The sequence below is a fragment of the Liolophura sinensis genome, chromosome 1 (assembly GCF_032854445.1).
Source record: "Liolophura sinensis isolate JHLJ2023 chromosome 1, CUHK_Ljap_v2, whole genome shotgun sequence".
Lineage (NCBI taxonomy): Eukaryota > Metazoa > Mollusca > Polyplacophora > Chitonida > Chitonidae > Liolophura > Liolophura sinensis.
In genome coordinates this window covers 78,282,925-78,295,763 of record NC_088295.1, presented here as the reverse complement: position 1 = coordinate 78,295,763, position 12,839 = coordinate 78,282,925, and the positions used below count along the sequence as shown (strand labels likewise).

The 12,839-nt window shown below is 39.0% G+C and overlaps 1 protein-coding gene across 3 annotated transcripts in view; it reads left to right on the top strand.

The window, feature by feature from the left end:
* The window catches only part of LOC135461599 (FAST kinase domain-containing protein 3, mitochondrial-like), a 38,568-nt gene extending 25,956 nt beyond the window's left edge, over window positions 1–12,612 (top strand). Inside the window, exons 1-7 of one of the 3 annotated variants that reach the window (XM_064738765.1) lie at window positions 1,177–2,475; window positions 3,631–5,074; window positions 6,009–6,143; window positions 6,675–6,785; window positions 7,564–7,645; window positions 10,796–10,910; window positions 12,113–12,612. In XM_064738765.1, the coding sequence (XP_064594835.1) occupies window positions 3,640–5,074; window positions 6,009–6,143; window positions 6,675–6,785; window positions 7,564–7,645; window positions 10,796–10,910; window positions 12,113–12,235 (2,001 nt within the window). In that variant the 5' untranslated portion in view covers window positions 1,177–2,475; window positions 3,631–3,639 and the 3' untranslated portion in view covers window positions 12,236–12,612. Of the gene's footprint in view, window positions 1–1,176; window positions 2,476–3,630; window positions 5,075–6,008; window positions 6,144–6,674; window positions 6,786–7,563; window positions 7,646–10,795; window positions 10,911–12,112 lie in introns of those variants that run through there. The other 2 variants (XM_064738767.1, XM_064738768.1) reach the window with 2 other exon arrangements.
* Window positions 12,613–12,839: the final 227 nt, after the last annotated feature.

Genomic DNA, 12,839 nt, shown 5'->3' with positions numbered 1-12,839 from the left:
TGTACTTTACACCTGCAGGAAGGTAAATTAGTCACTGTCCTCCTCGTGGATGTTGTACTTTACAACTACAGGAAGGTAAATTACCCACCGTCCTCCTCGTGGATGTTGTTCCTGATACCTGCAGGAAGGTAAATTAGCCACCGTCTTCCTCGCGGATGTTGTACTTTATACCTGCAGGAAGGTAAATTACCCACCGTCCTGTTCGTGGATGTTGTTCCTGATACCTGTAGGAAGGTAAATTAGCCACCGTCCTCCTTGTGGATGTTGTACTTTATACCTATAGGAAAGTAAACTAGCCAACGTCCTCCTCATGGATGTTGTACTTTACACCTGCAGAAAGGTAAAGTAGTCACCGTCCTCCTCGTGGATGTTGTACTTTACACCTGCAGGAAGGTAAATTAGCCACCGTCCTCCTCATGGATGTTGTACTTCACACCTGCAGAAAGGTAAATTAGCCACCGTCCTCCTCATGGATGTTGTACTTTACACCTGCAGAAAGGTAAATTAACCACCGTCCTTCTCGTGGATATTGTACTTTATACCTATACGAAAGTAAACTAGCCAACGTCCTCCTCATGGATGTTGTACTTTACACCTGCAGAAAGGTAAATTAGTCACCGCCCTTCTCGTGGATGTTGTACTTTACACCTGCAGAAAGGTAAATTAGTCACTGTCCTCCTCGTGGATGTTGTACTTTACACCTGCAGGAAGGTAAATTAGCCACCGTCCTCCCCGTGGATGTTGTACTTCACACCTGCAGAAAGGTAAATTAGTCACCGTCCTCCTCATGGATGTTGTACTTCCCACCTGCAGAAAGGTAAATTAGCCACCGTCCTCCTCGTGGATGCCGTACTTTACACCTGCAGAAAGTTAAATTAGTCACCGTCCTCCTCATGGATGTTGTACTTTACACCTGCAGAAAGGTTAATTAGCCACCGTCCTCCTCGTGGATGTTGTACCTGAAACCTGCAGGAAGGTAAATTAGCCACCGTCCTCCTCGTGGGTGTTGTACTTCACACCTGCAGAAAGGTAAATTAGTCACCGTCCTCCTCGTGGATGTTGTACCTTTTAACAGTAGGAAGGTAAATTAGCCACCGCCCACCTCGTGAATGTTGTACCTGATACCTGCAGGAAGGTAAATTAGCCACCGTCCTCCTCATGGATGTTGTACTCTATATCTGCAGGAAGTTAAATTAGCCACCGTCCTCCTCATGGATGTTGTACTTTATACCTATATGAAGGTAAATTAGGCACATTTTATATAGATGCCGGGGGAAAACCACCGTCTTGCCAAGTACCTGTATATTGTATAGTCCTACAGGCCTATGAACCCCATGTCGGGACAACGGGTCTGGAGAGGCCGTGGGCTGTTGGGTCCTTATGATATAGAATACCTTGTCTTATTCATCATCTCTCTTCGATAGTTCGATAATTTATACCGATAATTTATAAGATACCTTGTCTTATTCATCATCTGTTGTCTATAGTTCGATTATTTGGAGAAGCCCTGTAGTAAATAAAATTTAAGTTAATAGTATGAGATATACAGTGATATAATCCGTATGTCTTTTTAGTGAACACAAATGTGTAACTATATCCCACTACTTAACATTTCGCGCCATGTGTGTGGTCATGCGCACTACACCGTCCTCCTGATGGATGTCCGTTCTCCTGGTGGATGTACTTCCGTTCCCCTCGTGGATGTAGGCTGACGAGTACTGTTGCATAGGTCTCCACTGGCTTAGCTAAGTTCCCTCCCAACCGGAACTTTCAGGTCTTCAAGCACTTTCTCTTTCCAGTCAGCAGAAGAGGGTTGATTAAAAAGCTACACTTATAAAACAGTCGGTTGTTGGACTAATAACAAATTAACCTGTTATTCAATAATACATGTATGTCGGATTGGGGTTCACGAAAAACGCTCATACATTCTCGAAAACATGACGTTAAGCACTGGATGCCCTTTTGCTAATCTGTTGAAGTAACACTTTTAGCTTTAACATTCCATATTTGTTGGGTTGTTACATTAACGGCACCCTTCGAACACGGCACGAAGCCAACCTGGTGAGGTTTTCCGGTCTGGATAAGGACGCCTGCTGGCAATGGTACCTCAACTGTGTCATCACTTCCGGAAGACAAGAGGCATTAAGTTTTGGAAGGAAAACAACACATGCACGTGGTCTCCTGTCATTTCGCACAAAGAAACACTCCTAGATGGTTAAAATTACTTGTGTTCGGAAATAGTGTAGATTTGTGTCAAATGAAAAGGACTGAGGGTGTTGAATTGGCATAGCAACCCTCGTCATCTTAACTACAACAACACGCCCTTGGCTTATACAACTGCATTATGTAAAATTGACTATTTCGTAATGTGAATAATCTAAAAATTAGTCGCCCGACGGAGAGCAGTAGCGAGGACAAGAAACACGGACTCGGCTGAACACCGACAGGAAAGAAGCCAAGTTTGTTTAGTTCGGGGTAAGGAAATTTTTAGCCTAACAAACAAAGTAACCTAGCCCGAGTTGGCTACAACTCCTCTCTTTTTATATTGGGCTGGCGGAGTATTGTAGCCACAGGGGGAACCAATGGTAACCATGCACGGATTCACACCATGTCCAATAGGTTCTTTCTAAACAATTGCTGCAGTGCTTGTGGTGTCAACTTTGGCGAGCTGAGAGGTATGAGCAAAAGTTGACATCAGTTTCGGACCGCAGCCATTGTTTGGAAAGGATATATGGGACATGGTGTGAATCAGTGTATGGTTTACAAATGCTTGCCTGTGTGGCTACGATACCAGCTAAATTTAAAGAGAGGAGTAGAAGTAGCCATCTTGGGCTACCCAGGCCCATGTCTATCCTTGTCTTAATCTGTGGAAATTTGCATAAATGACAGTGTCTAAGGTACCATGCAGCAATTCTGTCTGACTTTTAAATTGTCCCTCTGCGTCCTAGTTCAATTAAATTAAAGTCAAGATCTATTTTCAACAATTTTGATATTTACATGTACCTGCCTCAAATTACGTTTAATCATTGAACTGCAAAATCCAGTCGGTCCATTCCACAGAGCAATTTGCAAAATGAAGTGAACCTTTAAATCTACTCTAACACAGCTGCACATGTTGATTTCCCATATGGATTGAAGAGAATAGGACTTTACTATTTTAATTGCACTACTTGTACCTACACCCAAGATATAAATCCCTCGAAACATTATTGACTACACTTGTACCATATTATTCAGGTTTCTCACCTGTACATACATTTGACATAAAGCACACTCACTCCTGTTTCTCCCATTGAGCGCGTCACTTACTTCATGGACGGCCTTATAGACTACTTGTCGAGTACGGGCTATCCATATCATATTAGGATATATTACAGATGTGTGCAGCAAGAAGTTCATAAGGGTTTCCTTGAAAATTAATGACTACATCAACATTGGTACCTATCATTTGACTATATATGGATTCAAATTTAAGGAATCAGTGTCCTCCAGTAGCCGTCATGTTATCAGAGAGCCCTTAGTAGAATTGTATTATATTTGAATGGTATCAAGGGAGCTGTTTTGTACATCAACTAGATGCACAGTTATGGTCAGCATTGTTATTGATAATTGAATTTTTGTCTTCTTTAGGTTTATGTAATGGCTCATTCAGGGGTGAACAACTCTGTTTTGACCTTACGATGGTTGACTCGTGTAGCTGCCTGCTGTCGCACACTGCCTAAGCATAGGCGTGGTGTGTTTCTGACTGCTGGATGCGTGAGGAGTGTGCAGAACGACTCTACAACACGGGTTACAGGAGAAAAGAAGCTGCTGAGCCTCTCATCCCTGATACGACAAGATGGACTGGAAATCCAGGAGCTGCCAATCATTGTGAAGAGAGCATCTCAGACGTTCTCACCTTTTTCCAAGATATTGTCTTGTGCGGACAGTGTGAAAAGCTTGACTGAACAGGATGAGAATTTTAAACTCAACTTACAAAACTGTGTGACTGTGAAGCAGGTGTTTAAGTTGTTAGAAGTTCCGTCTGATCAAGTTACTGGATACTCAGCGGCCTTTGCCCTGCAACGGATTTCTCAACTTCGAGAAACCTCTGTGGCATGGGATGGGGATGACATTGACAACTTCATCAGGACTGCAGTTATGAACGAGCTCTATGACACTGTCATCAGAGACATCAGCTGTTTGTCTGACGAGACACTTATCGGTCTAGTCAAGTGTTACCTCTCGTCCGATAACTTTAGTAAACAGTGTGTTCTTGCAATAAACACCGAGATAGAAAACAGGTTGGCAGAAAGTAAGTTTGACCTGGATGATTTGTGTAAGATAAGTAATGACCTGCTGAGACACAGAAGCACTGAGCAGGACCTGATAGAGAAAATCTGGGCTCACGTAGGTATGCGGACTGGGGACCTGAATGAGAATAATATTACGAGTATATACCGATCCCTGCCAGTCAATCAAAAGCACCTCATTAAAATCCTTGATCGCCATCTTTTACGGTGTTGGTGGAAGTTAACAGGGGAAGATGTAGCCCACGTCATGCCTTGTTTGGTAAGATTGAAAAGTGAAAATAGATCTGTGTTAACAGCTTTTGGAAAATGGGTTTTTATGAATTTTCACACGATAACTGATGCCCAGTTGACAAATGTTCTTGCCGGCTTTGTCAAGTTTAACTTTTATGACGCTAATTTGGTGAAAGCGCTGGAGCGTTACATCCCAGCAAAAGACGTGAAACTGGACACAAACTTATTGGCTCTGGTGATGGAGTACAGCAGAAGTCAGCGCTTTCTGTCTCCCTGTATCTTGGACACTGCTGCTGCACATTTTCAGCAGAACTACAAAGATTACAAACCTCTTCAAGCCTACTCCATTCTCAGAACGTTTGGATACCTCAGCTATGCCCCGAGAAATTATCAACTTTTTATGTGTATTGAAGATTATCTTGAGCAGAAGTTCAATCAGTTTTCTATCCCCCATATTACCGAGTTGCTGTGTTCATTCTCATTCATTGGAAGACACCCTATTAATTTTGCTGAGAGAGTCTTCTCTGCATCTTTTCTCAGCCGGGTACATAGTAAGTATACATGTAGGCCTGTTGTTTGGATTGCCATTCTCACTGTGTTATTTTAAAAAAAAAGTATGTATTTGTTTCCTGAGGTTAGCTCTTGCATCTTTCCCAGGTTCAAAGAAATTTGTTACTTGCCTTTAGTATTTTGGATTATTTGTTGACGATGATCCATATACATCTGTGAGCCCAGTTGTAATGCCTACCCTATTATAATGTGGCAAAATTGTGTTTATTTTTAATACAATACATTTAATTTGATATGTACAGCGACTGTGAGGTGTTCATGCCTTACTTCCACGTAAAAAGGTTAAAATGTTGTTGCTGTTAACTTGCTAGACATTCATATAAGGAAGGAATGGTTTTTTGTTTTATGTTTCATGTTCCTTTTATCAGCTGCCTTGCGTTGGAATAGATACATGTAGTATGTGTATAACATTGCTTACTTTATAACTTAAATGATAGAGAAATATGTGTTAAGCAATTTAAGGTTTAGAATGTAGAGATATTTTAAGGTTTATAGAAGGAAAAACCACAAATAATATATGTTGATTCTATATAATGTTTGATATCTCTACAAGTCAACTTTTAGTCTGGAATGGGATACGCCATGTTAGAGAAACCGGCAACATGATGTTGCAATGTTTACCTCACACATCTATGGTTAAAAGACATAACAGGGCCCAAATCACTCCAGCGGAAACAGCTGCTTTCTTGGGTTAGAGAAATAAGCCTGATTAGTTAAATTAATAACATGGTGGCGCTCTGTGTTGTTTTTCAGTGTGCTTGAGTTTCCTTACCTTAACTTTATGTGGGAGTGGTCTCAATGTATATACATTTGGTCTAGTGTTGTCTTTTGTTTTAAGCTATAATTTCAAGTCATTTCTATTGATTTTTAAATACATGTCAGTGCAAAGCTACAAACATCGCAATTCAATTTCAGGTATGAATGATGAAGTCCTAAAATGCAAAACAGAGAAAAGTTTGGAGATGCTCCAGTCAGCTATTATATTAGAGACGAAAGAGAGAGTTAATAATCTGTATAAAGTTCAGGCACCATCTTCTCATTGTTGGATGGGTGAGTAATAACTGACAGGCTCAGACACACAAGTGCCCTATCATATGCTGTATTTATCTCAAAAATTCTCTTTTAAAAAGTGCACTTTTAAAGGCAGGTAAATGTGGTAGAATATTTCTTCATTTTTTCCAGTAGCCCACCTTGTAAAGACACCTCAAGACATTGTGTTAAGGTCAATAGAAGTCTCAGGCACGCGCAAGATGAGTAAATTTGTCATAGATTTGTCATTGATGAAATTTCAGGTGAAATAAAGTATATTATTTTAGTTCTCATAGAAAATACATGTAGTTGTGATGCGATTTTTCCATGGTGATGGAAAAATCATGTGAACCTTTGTGAAAAGAGTTGGAAATTTTTCAATTGCTATTTAAAAAAATTTTTTTTTAAGATGAAAGATTAAAAGCGAAATGTAAAAAGAAAATTTCAAGAAATAATCAGTCAGCAGGGTTTATATTTGTTGAAGATTGTTCCTGTGGTAATACTGATAGAGAAGATTGTTTATTATTATTTATTATTTACTTTTGATTGAAGATGAGAGGCATCATATGCTGCATAACCAGATGTACGAAGCCTTGGTTAGCCTGGTGGGACCAGATATGGTCACCCGTGCTAGACTATCCAGTAGGAGTGCTTACTTCATTGGTAAGTAGTCCACAGTCTACAGACAGAGTCTTGTTTGAAGTGCTGTTGTTTGGGCTTATTCTGAAGTATTCGTTGGTGAGATTTTATTTCCCAAAACTCTAAATTACAAGTTACATGTTGCTTTCAGAAACTTTTCCTATATATTGTTTATCAATTTGATAGAGAGATTTTTTTGGCATGTCAATTCACAGCAAGTGAAACTGGTTATAATACATGTACATAGCACCATATTGATGTAGTTTTCATTCATCTCATACATCTCATCTCATTGTGAATATTTACTCACAACAGTACAAGGATACACACAATTTACATGCAGATTTTTACTCAGCCAGTTGGTGTAAAAACATGGCATAGGTATTTACTTACATGTAAAGTGATATTCATATTTCTGTTGACACCCCATTGTTGAATACTAGGTGACATGTTTTTGAACAAACCAAAGGCTTTGATCATCAGAGAATCCATTGATATTTTTTATTTATTTCATGGGTGTTTTACACCATACTCAAGAGTATTTCACTTATACAACGGAAGCCAGCATTATGGTGGGAAAAATCAATCAATGCGGTCATTGTTTAGTACAGGTGTTACATGCATATGTGGGATACAGATAATTTGCATTGTGAATTTTCCGGTGATGAATCTTGGTCTTGATCATAATAAAATGTCGCTAATTTCACAAGTACTCCCGCAAAGCATGATACTTCTGTATGCATGTCAGAATTTAGTCTCCGGTCTGCCTGTTGGTGCGATTCTGTGAAGTTTTCTTTTGTAGATTTCGCTCTATGCTGTCACCCAGATGGGACACTCATGAATAATTCCTACATTTCTTTGAAGAACCACCTGTATCCTCACAAGTAAGTAGATTTGCAGCTGAAATGAGCTTGTCTAATGAGGTTGTTTTAAGAGTAGCAGTGTTCGTTGTGTAACCCAATGGCAGTGAATCTCGTTATATCCTGAGTCAAATCCTGAGAAAATGCAGAATTCGAGGAATTTGGCAAGCTACTAAATAAGGTTTGGAGATATCGGGTTACATAAGAAACACCAAGACAAAGGTGTTAAAGTCAATTCTCCCTCAAAAATGAAGAAAATCTGGCAGCAACAAATACCATTTTTAAAGTCTTTAGTATGAACTGACCTGGTTTGATCTCTCAACTTCTAGAGGAATACCCTAATCATTCGGCCACCTTTAGAGTTGACCTAGATATTACAGTTGACCTAGATATTTCAATGCTGTGTATGTATTACGTCACATCTTCAGCGCCCCGCCCTTCTTAACATGCGCCCTTGATGGCCGTAAATATCCACCCTGCCCCTCGAGGGAAAGGCTGATGACCAGTGGCACCTGTCCAGCCAGACTGTAGCAACCCTATCTGCCTGGTGTCAACTCTATCCCATACTGAAAACCCACCATTATAACATCTGTCTGTAATCAAGCCCCGGTTCAGATTACTGACTGTGGGTGTTTTAAGTTCATCACATGATGTAGTTCACCCATACCTACTTTAAACCGTCACGGCTAATTTTCTCTCTTCTGGCCACCATAAATTTCTTATCAATTCAATTCACGCTTGGCGGTTAGCTGTCAAAAGCATCCACCATAGTTGTTTGATAGATATAAATAGAACGGCGACATTCAACAGCGGTCTCAGTTGCACCAATGGGTAAACCAGCTGGAAATGCATTCATCACAGCCTTGTTTTCATTACTTTCATTTTTCCAAGCGGTAGGTCAAGTCTCTCAGATTGCTTCTGTCAGGTAATTAAATGCTCTTAGGCTCATTGTTTGTTTAAAATCAGAACTAGAACAGACTGCAGATTACCACAAATGATAAAGATTAGGCAAGTTAGAGTATTTTTGATTTGTTCAGTTGTTTAAACTCAGCTTTTTTACAGCTAACATAATATTAGAATACACAGTGTTGGGAAAGAGGAAAGTTTACTTCAGTGGTTCATACTTCCATTTTCCCGTCTGATTTCTGTTTTCACCGGCATTCTGTCATGTAGACCTCAGTCAAGATTGCAATATAATGCTTACAAAGAGCTACCTCCTCATTCTATTCCGATGCCTGTGTGTTAGATTCGTCCTGAGTACACATATAGCAATTCTGAAAGCTAAAATATTTACAGACATTTTGCCGTAATCGCTGCTTGCCTTTACATCACCATTCTCCTATAAATCTGAACTGAAGTCGAAAAATAGGCTTGTATTTAGCAGGTCGCCTTATGCTACCATGTTTTTAAAATCTCGGTCAGCAAGGCACGTATGCGCAGCAGCATTTGACCTTTACCTGAAATTTTGAACCCCATGTTAAAAGATCACAGCTGAGATTCTTGACCATCCATCATGGGTTTGAATGAGTGAAAAATGAGCATACCCGACATTTTCATGATATTTATTAACATTACATAGTGTTTTCATTAAACAGTAATAAATCTAAAAATGTGAGTTTGATATGTTTTAGTCAATATTTTCCACTGTTGCAAAGTGTCTGCAAAAAAAATTCTAAAGTGTGTCTCTTGAATAATAAGAGTTGCCTTCATTTTTACTACAAATTCTGAAGTTCCTAGGGAGTGTGCATACACGCAGACATACAGCAAACGAGCATAATAATTTATTGACAATTTCAAGCCAAAGTATGTTATTTAGTCACATACTACAACTATCATTTGTCACTAATGTCTAATTTAACATCGGAAGTAAAGCTGTTTTTATTAGTTATTTTTTCGAGGCTCTCAATAAAGCCCCTGTGGTGATCAGTAGTTTTAAATAATTTTGTTTGTCCATATAGGATAGGCCTCTAAAACAGTTTACCCATGCTGTGAACTCACACTTTGCAATTCTTCTATTTTTGGGACATCTTCTTGGCTCTTTTAACCAGTACACACTGTAATTATAACAGAGATAAATACTTTTTTCCACATGGTTAGTACATTTAATTGATAAGATGTAAATGGTTTTACTTTTCTAAAAAAATTAAGAATTTTAATTTTCTGATTTATTTAATTCAGATTAATATGTCCTGAAAAATAGAAGGATTACAGGATACAAATGCATAGTTGAGTGTTGAGTTTGCTATTTTTACTGCTAAATATGTGTACAATATTTATTAATCACAATCATTATTGTAGACGCAAGCAGAAAATAATGCCCTTTAAAGCTGTTATTGGCGCTAAAAAGTCCCCCTTTTGGAAAAATGACACCCTGCTTCTTTTGTTTGAAGCTAAGGGTATACGTTTGAAGCTAGGAATGTAAAGGTAAATTGTACATGTATTATGACACCATACTGCTGAACACATATTGCAACTTCATGAAGTCTCTTTTTCAACGTCTTGGCGTATGAGTGTAAAATATCAAAAATTTGAAAACAAAAGCAAAATCTAATTGTGTGAAATAGAACTTTTATTCAAGCATTGGACTGCATTTAATTTGAAGAAAAAAAATCTAACTTTATTTGTCGAAGGTAACTTGGTGAATTTACAATGAAACTGTTCTTCCTCATATATGTGAAATATTCTTGAGTACGGCGTAAAACACCAATAAAACAAATAAATCATTACCAACCCCTTTATGCCCCTCTGCTGGCTGGAACCCCCTACACACATGCAGAGAAACAAACCAAGTGAGTGACAGATGGCCCCTTTCCCATCTCATTTGTACATGTGTGCATGAGTGTAATTGGGACATAGCCTTTTGAAAAGATTTTCTGTAATAATAATACATCTAACTATAAACGAAAAAAAAGAAAATCCATTTTATGTTTTAACGTATCACATTTAGATTCTGAACAAGTGAAGTTAGGATAGATGGGATTTTATCTAGATGGTTTTAATATACAGTATGTACATTTCATTCAGTGTATGAAGATAACTGCTATTTTAAGTAGCGTGATTGAAAGCTTAATAGAGAAGGGGTGATAGAATGGGGATAGATATTATGTTGTGTTAATCTACATCTGTTACTGCTTGTATATGTGAGCCAAGGAATTCTTTGCTTTTCTTTATCAGGTATGCAGTATTGCTTCAAATGCCAGAATCCTACTGTGTGAACACAGGTCACATGTTGGGAGAGTTTGCCATGAGGAAACGACATCTAAAACTGCTGGGATATCATGTGATTGAGGTCAGTATGAGACAGACAGAGCAGGCTTTGATAGACCATATTCCCAGTAATGTCTCTGGGAGAAGAACCTGGTTCCATGAAGTCTGTCCCTGGCCCTCACCAGCTCATTCTGCTAGACCTTGAGTCTCCCCAGCAGTACAGGACCAGGTTCCATGCAGCCTGTCAAATTTATTGTAACTACATGTGTACCATGCCAACACTGGCCCTGGCCAGCTCAGTCAGCTGTAATTGAAGCCTTCTGACTGTACAGGACCTGGTTCCATGCAGTCTCTCAAGTTGATTGTAACTACATGTGTACCATGCCAACACTGGCCCTGGCCAGCTCATTCAGCTGTAATTGAAGCCTTCTGACTATACTGGACCAGGTTCCATGCAGTCTCTCAAGTTGATTGTAACTACATGTGTACCATGCCAACACTGGCCCTGGCCAGCTCATTCATCTGTAATTGAAGCCTTCTGACTGTACTGGACCTGGTTCCATGAAGCCAGCCAAGCTGATTTGATTACTCATCGCAGTTGATTCCTTCTTGGTTCTCTGGTCCGTCTCTTGCTAAATCTTGGTCGTAGACGTGTCCCTGTCTGAGGGATTGAGATGCTAGTATTCCAAGGCTCATGAGCTGCAGGTTCAAACCTGGCCCTGGTGAGGGAATTTCGAGATTGCTGTGTTCAATGTTTGTTGGGTCTTGGTGACAACTGTTGGCCATGCCCATATGGGAGTTCGTGCACCTTCACGACTGTGCTGAGACCACTTGTTGTCCATCAAAGGGTTTTGGGTTTATCTGGGCACTCTGGTTTCCTGCATATGTAAAAACCAAAGTAATGTCATTGTCAAGTGCAAAATACTGTTTTTCTATGGAACCTTCCCAGTTCTGCCGACCATGATTCTGACCTTTGTCATGTATTGAAATATTCTTCAATAATATGTCAAACCCTATTCAGATCAATTTTAATACATATTTTAAAGATAGAGAAACAAGCCAGTTTACAATATGTGGAACAAGGCCTTAGTTCATTACATTGCAAATAAGTTGTCTTGAGTTAAGCAACAGTGAGACAAATATGTGACAACCTGTAAATGATTGTCCTTTCTATTTGACACCAGATATGTAATTGTGTAAATATTTTTTTAATCTTCATTGTGTTTTTGTTATATTATTAAAATCTTTTGTACTGATGATTTTTTTTTCTTTTTTTTTTTGTAGTTCCCATATGAAGAAATAAAACAGTTATCATCTGTAGAGAGGGAGGAGTACATAAAAAGAAAATTGCCCAAGGTAAAGATTCCCAAAGTGAAACCTGTGGTGACATCGCTGGAAGACTCATGACCTTGTGTAAAGTTAATGGAAGTGAAACCTGTGGTGACAGACCTGAAAGACTGGTGGCATCATGTATAAAGATACGTAAAGTGAAACCAGTAGTGACAGACCTGAAAGACTGGTGGCATCATGTATAAAGATACGTATAGTGAAACCAGTAGTGACAGGCCTGAAAGACTCATGGCATCATCTGTTACATTGCACTGAAGCTGAGAATGCTGTTATTCACTTGATGGATAGAATGTTGTGAACGATGTGATCTTGTTTATGGTCTTTCTGGGAATTTAAGATTTGAAGTGATAAAGTAAATATAAGTAAGTCCCAAGATTGCTTTTAGTACAATGAATGTTCTTATTTTTAAATTACAAAGTAAATAAATATAAACTAATAAATTTATTTTGTCTATTGTATTCTGTGCATTACAAGTCCTTCCTCTTCAAGTCTCTGAGCCTCTCACCAGTGTGATCGCTGTGAGTTCAAGTCCAGCTCATACTTGTTTCCTATGTGAGAAGATCTGCCATCAACCTGTGAATGATTGTGGCTTACCTCCCATCTTAATGCTGGCCGCTATTGTAAAAGTGAGATATTCTTGAGTACTTTGTGAAATTCCAAT